The 9901-nt window shown below is 42.2% G+C and overlaps 1 protein-coding gene across 2 annotated transcripts in view; it reads right to left on the reverse strand.

Moving 5' to 3' along the window:
- Positions 1 to 9651, reverse strand: part of LOC113145383 (kazrin-like) — a 114094-nt gene extending 104443 nt beyond the window's left edge. The window contains exon 1 of one of the 2 annotated variants that reach the window (XM_026332050.2): positions 9520 to 9651. In XM_026332050.2, coding sequence (XP_026187835.1) covers positions 9520 to 9633 — 114 coding nt within the window. In that variant the 5' untranslated portion in view covers positions 9634 to 9651. The remainder of the gene's footprint in view (positions 1 to 9519) is intronic. The other variant, XM_026332051.2, reaches the window with a different exon arrangement.
- Positions 9652 to 9901: the final 250 nt, after the last annotated feature.

A 9901-nucleotide genomic window follows, 5' to 3' on the forward strand; every position in this document is an offset into this window, starting at 1 on the left:
TCATTAAACTTTATTAATCACTAGCTATTCTATGTTGGGATGAAACCAGCTCAGGGGTCAGACTGAAGGTGAGTCAGACAAATTGTGTCTGGTTGGCTTGAAGTAACATCAGCGTTTCAGAAATCAATTTAAATACATTTTTATGCAAATCTGGTCGACGGCCCCAGTAAGCCCTTTGAAAAGGCCTCATTGAGATTAGAAAGGGAGAGACATGTTCAGCAGACAGAGGCACTGAGGACTATAAGAGGAGGAAAAGTTGCCAATTATTCTATTTATGTTATCTATTATCTGGGCAGCACCGTCTATGTCAGCTTTGTTGGCAGGCTCAGTGAGCATCATGGGAAACCAAAACCTAATCCCATTTACTCTGGTATTTAACCATGAGGAGATCCACCCCGTCTACTTTTACACTCTGTAATTGCTGCCCAAGATCAAAGACAAGAGTGATACCGCTCTACTTTAGGCAAAACACAGAAGACGGCAAAATAAATAAAGAGAAAAGCTTTGGCCACTTGTTTACGGAGACGCAGTTTTGTTCCTCAGCTTGTCACCGTTTCCTTAAATGTTATTTTTGTCATATCTGCTAGTGAGATGCTTGACAGACAGATTTGCCCAAAGGATCAGTCTTAAATGTTTCTGATGATAATTTGCATCAGCAATGTGTTCGGGCGCTCTGGCATTTGAAATAAATTATTACAAGCATCTGTTTTTGCAGTTCGACTATATCTGAGTGCACAACACAGCTGCTTCGTTTCATTTACTTTTTGGACAGATTGCTGATTTGTCTCATTCAGTGTGCCGTCCTCACAACTGAGGAGAATCAGCCTGACAGATATGAGCCACGGCTAAACAATGTGTGTTAGATACGTGTGTGATTGGATCGTCAGTAAGTAAGCAGCATACAGGGCAACTCAATTTGGTTTCTCCATCTCCCATAAAGACATAACCTGCATATGTGTGAGGCTGTGATATGAGCTATACAATGCTGCAGTAATTAAGTTGCCCAGCTGGCAAACATTATACATGTCTCCCTGTTTAAAGACAGTGAACCCAGCACACTGGCAGTAGACAGGTTGTTGTAGTGGGGGAGAACACAATCTACCCAATAATGGAAAATAAATTGAAATCATTTTAGGACAATTAAAACCGAAAGTTCAAGTGTTGCGCTGGGTTTTCTTATCTCAAGGCTTCCACGAGATTCAATAAGCTTTTCCCACAGCTGCACTACGCAGATAAGTTTTTCAAAACTCTTGAAATGGAGAGGGCTGGCCTCAATTCATGCCTGGAAACAACATGTTAATGATCCCTAAGATAATGCAACCCTTAATTATTTGTTCATTATTTTTTTCATTATAAAAATGTGATTATCCAAAAACTAAACACAGCTGAGCCGTGTATTGTTAGCTTTGCTCACTGTTCGCTGATTCCTCTAAACCTCATACAACTAAGAATAATCCAGAGTGAACAAAGGGCTTTTCATGGCAGCACCAATCAAATTGTGAATTAGGCCAAAAGGAACGGTTCTATTTTTCAGCTAACTCGGCGAGCTGTTTATTAAAGCGAAGTATGTGTATAAACGTCATTTCAATCATCACAGTCCAATGCAGGGGCTCCACTCTTTATCTTTTACAACACAGGTAGAAGTTGCAGCAGCAGCTATGAAACACGGCTCATGGATGGATGTGAGGCAGCACCAGAGAAAAGGTGCGGCCTGTCTGGTGATGAGCATCATCCAATATCCGGGGCCGATAACGTGCAGCGAGCGAAGCACAATTAACGATGCAGTGCCAAGAAAAGAGCACGGAGCCACTGTAATGAGTCGGCTCACTTGTAATGCAGATTACAAACTTTGTGACACCCACACTACACGCCACACCACGTACCGCTGCCGTCATTAGTTTGATTTACTTTCAGAAGTCTTGTAACCTTGATACAAGCTGCTGTTTCCAGCGATACTGCAACGAGCTCGACAGCTACACGAAAAGCAGAAGTTATTTTTAGGAGCAACGAAGACATGTCAAAGGTTTCAACTATCATCTGCAGGACAGTTCACAGAAATGGACACCACAGTGACTCTATATGCAAATTCACACATATACACTAACATGGCAGCAATGTTCTTTCCTCACTCAGAGGCAGACCTGAAGGTGAAGAGTCTCCCTACACTAAACAGTGCAGCTATGACCACAGCACACGTGTGGATCAGAGGCAGCCAGTATAGCTCTGAAACCCCATTTCAAGATTGAGGGCAGAGCCTTTGATCTTAGGAGATATCGGGCTGTGCAAGGTAATTTCAAGGAAAATAACACGAGGAGGAAAAAGAGCAAAACGACAGAGCAAGAGTTCCTAACGTATAAATAAGCTTTAGCTATTGCCTGTATATATATATATATATATATATATATCTCCTCTCTATCCATCAAAATCATCTCCTGAGACCTGTTTCCATAGTAACATCCAAAAACACACATCTGAGGCAGCAGTCCTCTTGACTGTGGTTTCCACAGTAGATGATCAAGTCAGATTAGGAGAGTGTGTCTATATATATACATATATACATATATAGACACACTCAGTATACTACGTATACTACGTCACTTAATTTCCTCCTGCCATATTCTGACTCATCAGACACGTCAGTAAACGCATCGTTAGACAGAGTGAGTGTCATAAGGACTAACAGGATATAATTCTCCAAACCAACCAAATGTATTAATAGCACAAGCATAAGAGACGTGTCACTCAGTGGAAACAGACATACTTATTAAAGGGTAAAGGTTTCTGTAATATTTTGACCAGATTATCTTTGAGCTTTGGTGCATCCAGCATTACAGAGGATAAAGTCATAAATCTGGTTCTTGCTTATTATTATTATTATTCCCTTTTATGTGTAAGGGCTTATGGCCAAGACACAGCCCTGTATCTCTTTGCAGACGATCCTTCACGGGCTTCACAGTCACTCAGTTCAATCTGATCAAGCGGGAGAGGGCTTCTCACTCAAACACCAAAATCAGACACGACTGGAACGAGAAACCGATAAATCCATTTCCCTGGGGACGCACCAACAAGCCCAAAGTTTCTAGGTGCAGCTTAATCTACAATCTGAAAACATTTAGTTTTAGGATAAATGTCTTCACTTAGCTCTTTGCTGAGTCTGACCTCCTGGTTGTATTTCACCTTGAAGGATTCACATTTATCTTTTCCAGTCCCAGAAGACCAGAAAGAACTTCTAGTCATCGGGCCAGCTGTTTTCGGACACCAGCTTGACTGGGCCGGTACTCACAGAGGCACTGAGGTACTGCATTCTGGATCAATGCAGACTATTAACCCCTGTACATTGCTATTCCCCTGGCTAGTACATGTCTCTGTTCGAGCCAGACCTTGACCTCTAATGGAAAGGGTTAAAGCTTATGGAGAGCAGGGTCTGATTGAGGATGGCAACTTTGAGGTGTGCTAAAGGCCTGCTCAATCATCAGGGCTTTCCCCTGCTCTCGGTAAGTGCACATCCCAATCAATAGACTAGTCATTTTCACTTTCCACTGCAGAGAACCTGAAACATGCCAATATTTATTCTGCGTAATGGGCCTTTAGATGTAAGCTGGGTGGAAAGATTTTCCCTATGCAGCCTCTACTGTACATCTGCTGTGGAAAGGTCTCACTGTTTTAGCAATATACTGTGTATATTATATATTATATATATATATACATATATATATATATATACACACACACACATACACACACACAATACACTGAATATACTATATCGTGTATATATATATATATATATATACACACACACATACACACACACAATACACTGAATATACTATATCTGTCATGAGTCCCTCTGGGGACTTCCCGCCAGAGGACTCTTATTTTGTGTGGCCTTCCTGTTTCCCCTGTTCTGGTCCCTGGTGGCTTTATGTTGATTATCTGTGTTATTAGTTTCACCTGTCCCCGTTATGTTCACCTGAGTTTGATTACCTGTTGTGTTCTCCCCTACTTATAGCTCCCTTCTTCCTTTGTCCCTTGCCTTAGCATTAGTGGTTATTAGTAGTCGCTAGTTGCCTTCAGTTGGTGTTCGCAAATAGAAGTGCGCTTTAGTGATGACCGTTTCACCCGGTCTCTCTTAGTTTTTACCGTTTGATTCGGTTCTCTAGTTTTTGTACTGTCTTTAGCCCTGGATGTTCCAGGAGTGAATAAACGCCTCTGTTGTCCTGCATTTGGGTCCTCACCTCTCCTCCTTCACACCACACCACACCACCCACACGTTCGTGACAATATCGTATATATATATATATATATATAAATAACAGTGGACATTATGTAATGAACATTTCTGATGAGAATTTGGTTTGTAAGCAAATGTGAACAAGTGCGTCCCAACCATTTGGTAATTGTTGCCTGTTGACACAGTTAATGATAGATTAGTCAGTCAGTGCTGGTGTAAGATGCAATTTCCTTCAAATAAATAAATAAATTGGACACGTCTGATGATAAATTAAGTGCATATGAACCGACTTGAACTGGAGATGGCCAACGTGGCCTTTCCACCGATTCAGATCCTGCCCTCTAGAAACATGTAGCATTTAAATGTGAGATCAGCAACACTTTAAGGATGTTGAGGCACAGAAAGGGCTGTGCCCTCACATTTCAATGAGACCACTGCATCGCTGTACAGTCCAGATATGGACACAGCTCCAGTAAAAAGGCGCCGGATTATCCAGCAAACAGATTAAACCTGGCTCAACATTTGGATCAACACCCTGTTCACATGATAATCACTGCAACGAAATGTAAAACTATTGGCAGAGTGATAAAATACTTATCAGGAAAAGCTGCTGTGCTGTGTTTTGGCTTCTGATTAATACTATTGATAAAAATAGGACAAAATAACTTTGACACCGGTCAGTAATTACTGATTCGAAATGGGTTGGGACAAATCTCTGAGTCCTTGAGAGACCAAGCCAAAGCCCAGACTGAAACCTAACACACCGTCTCTGCCTGAAAACAGCAGTTCAGGTGCTTTCAACATAATCTGACGGAGCCACCAGAGGATCCTGCCATCGAGAAAAAAAAATTGGGATAAACTGCCCAAATCCAGGTGTGAAAGGGATTAAGGCCAGAAGACTCAAAGTTGTAATTGGTCTGAATACATGGAGTGAAAGATTCAGTAAAGGCACCAAAAACCCTTCAGTACTCTAATGCTGCTGCTCTCTGTTCTGACTGTTCTCTGACAATGTTCTCAGTGGATCCCACCTGTTCAAAATGGGTTTGAAAGGGCAAATACTGATGTGGAAAGTCAATTATGTCTCTGTAACATGTTTCTACTGTGTGAGCTCTATAGTTCTGAAAATGTATTTGTCAAACTACTAACTGCAAAACAAGTACAGTGATTTGACTGATCTGATACTATCTACAGAAAATATCCACACGGATTATCACAATGCAAATACAAGTAAAAATAATACAGCTGCTTTTATTTTTATCCGTACTGACTCAACAATTTCCATATAGCATTTTACTATGAGAGAGCTTTTTCCCTCCGCAGGCAACATTCAGAACGGTATTCCTGTAATGGAATGGTTTTCAATTTATTCCGTACAAGATAAGCCGTCATTTTCAATCTGCTCAACATACAAGTCCACCAGCTACAGGAGTAACATTATGCATCTCACACCGACAATTCAATTTTTCTGGGAGCCAAAAAAATCTGATTGCAAGGAGCAGATAAAGAGTAGAAGACACCATTTTATATATTCCTTCTAAATACTATCCCCTGAATGAAGACGATATCCCTGGGAATTTCATTAGGTGCAGAACTCTTGACTGCAGCAGCAGCAGCATTAAGAATGACAAGGGTTTGACCTTGTCTGTGTAAGTGCCATCACTGCACGTAACATTCACTAGGATCAGCCAGTTGTGACTTTGAGAGGAGACGAACAGAGAAACGAGTAAAGGACCTGAAGATGTGAAAATGAGACGTCTATGCAAAATGTCCTCAAGTAAAACCTGCTGCTTTTGATATGAGAGAATCAAATGTTTAAACAACACGCTAAAGCCGATATTGAATAAATCCAGTATCATGAAAACTCAGGAAGGTATCTGACTCTTTCCAACAGTAGATGAAGACAAACCTCCTTTAGAGCAAACCACAGAATTTCCATTCTCATATGTGACACTCTGGGATCGGTCTGGGCCACAATAAGCCATTACCACAGTAGCAAGCATATCTGGCTGGCCCTCACTGGAGCAGGACCTATTAGACAGACCTGGTGGAGTCAGAGCAAGGTCCGCAAGGGCAGATGGGACCAGGGTGATGTATTATACATGGGTAAAAACCATGGAGGACCAGCTGAGGCCCCTGTTGGAGAGAAACAGACTGACCTAGCCAGACCCATCATGCACAGACTGTCTGTAGCACCTCCCCCCAATCCTCTGAGACCGTGGGAGGCCTGCTCTCTGCCATGACCCTGGGCACCAGTCCAGCACTTTGGGCTAATATATGTGGATGTCAGGCCTTTGTGCTTTAAAAGTAATTTGAACACTTCCAGAGACACGTTTGATTCAATACAAATACTTTACATATCCAGTCTGCACTCAACACAGAGAGGAAGATTATTAGCTTTGTACACACACAAGACGAGTGAATATCAGCAGCGTGTCATGAAAAGATGCTGCTTTGTACAACAGATGATGATCCAAAGCAGACGGTACGCCACAATCCAGTTATTTTCTTAACGAAACACCACCTAACAATCCTCAAAGCCCCGACTCGAACACCACTTACAAACTGTGGGTCGATCTAAAACATGATGAGTGGAGGAGCCTAAAAATATCCCAGAATTCAAAGTGCTTGGGTGAAAATTCTCCAGTAAAGATCAGAAAGACTGCTAGCTGACTAAAACAGCAGTACATTGGCCATTAGGTACTGTACCATATACAGCTGAATACTGAAGGTAAACACTTCAGTGTATTCACCAACTGGTCACTAACTTCCTGTGTGTCCTCAGACTCCATAGAGACGGCGAGCGGCGGGTTTCTAAGAGCTTCCTTCCTGAGACGAGGCTGATGAGAGCAACGAGACACTGAACAGTAAAACATGGGCAAACAAAACAAAAAGACAAAGACTGTTCACTGAAAATGCTCCACAGAGCTCAGGGGATAGCTCCGTCTGGCTAAAAGTCATATTATCTATTGTTAATATGAAAGTATTGATTAGTTCAACTGTAGGTCACAACTACATGTTTGATTTCATGGGTTTAAATAATGATGTATAATAATATGTCAGAGAAATATATAGTACTTTATGGTAAAGCCATGTTTGTTTAGCTACAACCACAGTGCGATGCTAACAATAATGATGTTCTGCATGGTCACACACCAGGCTCACAAATTTATTTATTCACTTACATTTTAATTTCACTACCGTACATGTTTTTTATATAAAACAAATATTATATTAAAATTCTTTGGGTTTTTTTTATCTAAGATTTTCTTTACTTGTGAAAACAAAAGAAGAAAGCCCACCGTGTGCATTCGTCTTTATGTGCTTTTAAATTTGAGCGACAGACGTGCCGGCACCGCTCTGCTGTTGATTAGAGCAGAGTGAAGGCTGGGGGGGGGGTTAGCTACATCTTATTTATCAGTGTGTCCGCTCAGCCAGTGTCAAAGTCACCTTTACCGGCCTCCAAACCGCATCCACATCCCCTCGTGTCCACACTCTCCCATCACCGCCCTGCCCTGATGAGTGACAGCTCAGCTAATGCAGGCACAGCACAGGGAAGGGGAGTCGGTTAGGGTCGGTGACAAAACCTCAGCAGCCAATCTCCTCCCAGCTTGACTGCAGGCTACACACCAGATGGGCCTACGGAGGGAAAGGAGGATCCACGGCAAGCGGCTCTGGGTCGAGCTGTGTCTTGCAGAACCACAGCGGTGATTTGTTTCAATGATCCAGTGGCTAAAAACGATGAGGTTTGTTAAAGTTCTGCAGAGGTTGGGAACATACTCATGTTGTTTCTAAGCTGCTGTGGTTCCCCTTCTCTGCTACAGGTTAAAGGTCATGGTGGACATGACACAAAACAAAGCTGAACTAATTTCACCTAATCACAGATTAAGACTATCAGCAATGGCTTTAGTGCGTAAACACTAAAGATGGTTTTATGGTTTGTGACATGTCCTGGTCTGATAATTTAGACATGATTCCTTTTCTGTTACCATCAATCAGCTGAATTAGATTTTATTCTCTAACTATGTTTGTCCAGTTTAAATCGCATGAAGCTTTGAAAATAAACTGATGGTGGCAGACAACAGTTTCTTGAACAGTGTGTTTACCAGAGTGAATGTACTCACAAGACGTAGTTGGCTGTTGTTAAAAACACAATTGCTGCATGTCAAGGAAAATGAGAGATAAAGTGATAAAAGAGATAAAGTCGCACAGCAGTTTCCGTATCGTCTGTCCTGGTGGATTTTCCCTGGGCTTTGAGCATCAAACAAGCTTTTTAGCCTCAAAGAGAAATTATTGACGTATTGACATTGAGCAAACTGGAGAGACAGTAATGCTCAGTGGGAACATATTTTGGGATCTGTCTGGTTAAAAGAAGGTCATTTTATGGGTAACAAGCATTTAAAAAATCTTCATGACCATTTTCAATGTTAATGTCGTATCTCGGTTAATTTGTCAGCACAAATTCATTCAGAGTTGTGTGAGAGAACAGATAACACCTTACCAACCTCACACAACAAGCATGAGCATAATAAATCACAAACGGCTCAGTCACACTCCTGACGCTGCCACTCCAGCTGGCTGTATCATCACTCCCCTAATTGGAGCTCGTAGGAATCCAGCCACTCGTCGCCTCCTCTTTCTGCTCTCCCTCACAAAGGTTACATGAAATAATCAGCGAGAACAACAGCGAGACGACAGATGAAAACAAAGGGCAGGAGAACACATGTAGGAAACAGGCTGCCCCTTAACAGCATTTACCTCTCATTTGTATTACACGGGTTTACAAGCCCTCACCAGAACATCAAGCCTGAAACTTTCCCCCAGCTGCACACCTCAGTGGTTCACACACCAGAAACGTTATTCTTGAAGACACGGGTCATTTCTGAATAACAGAACTTGGAGAAAGATTCAGCCGAGGGACGGGTAGGGGATAAATTACGATATAATGCTTTATAACAACAGGTCAGTGAATCTGTCCTTGGACTGAGGACATTTTAGTGGCAACTGACCGATAGAAGGAACGTAACGTCGTTGTTGCCCCTTAATTACACATGGCCAATATTTTTGTTTTGTCTCAGCCTTTTGCTAGTCCACTAGGTAACAGCTCAGACTAGGTTTTTCTTTGTGATGTACAAAGACCGAGTTTGTCTAGGCCACATTGGAGATGTATCTGAACACCATAAATACGTCTAATCAGCAGGATTCACTCAAAATATGAGACCCGAGGAGCTAAACCCACCAAGCCCATCTGCCTCCTCGTGGGCTAATGAATGTGCCGTTTCTAGTACCTGAGCATCCACGAGGAGGTGCCTCATCAGGGTCATGGATTTCTGCAGGGTATCCTTCTCAGGGGGAAGAAAAGTGTGCTCCTCCTGCTCCAGGGACTTGGGTCCAGTCACCATGAAGCTTGCAATCTGGTCATTCAGGCTGTTCAGAGACTGCACAGCTAGAGGGAGACACAAAAATATCACGTCATCTCAAAAATGAACATGCAGAGCTTTTGGTCAATTTAGATTTTTGACTGGGTGATTAAAAATAACACTTCCAAGCGGAACTGCCCTCTGAGTAGCACTGAGGAGAGATGGCACTATACAAGGTGAAAATTATAGGTTTCTCTATACAGTCCCCACCACAGTGCGGGCGGGTTTAAGTGGATCATAAAATGCTTTT

The sequence above is a fragment of the Mastacembelus armatus genome, chromosome 7, assembly GCF_900324485.2.
Source record: "Mastacembelus armatus chromosome 7, fMasArm1.2, whole genome shotgun sequence".
Taxonomy (NCBI): Eukaryota; Metazoa; Chordata; class Actinopteri; order Synbranchiformes; family Mastacembelidae; genus Mastacembelus; species Mastacembelus armatus.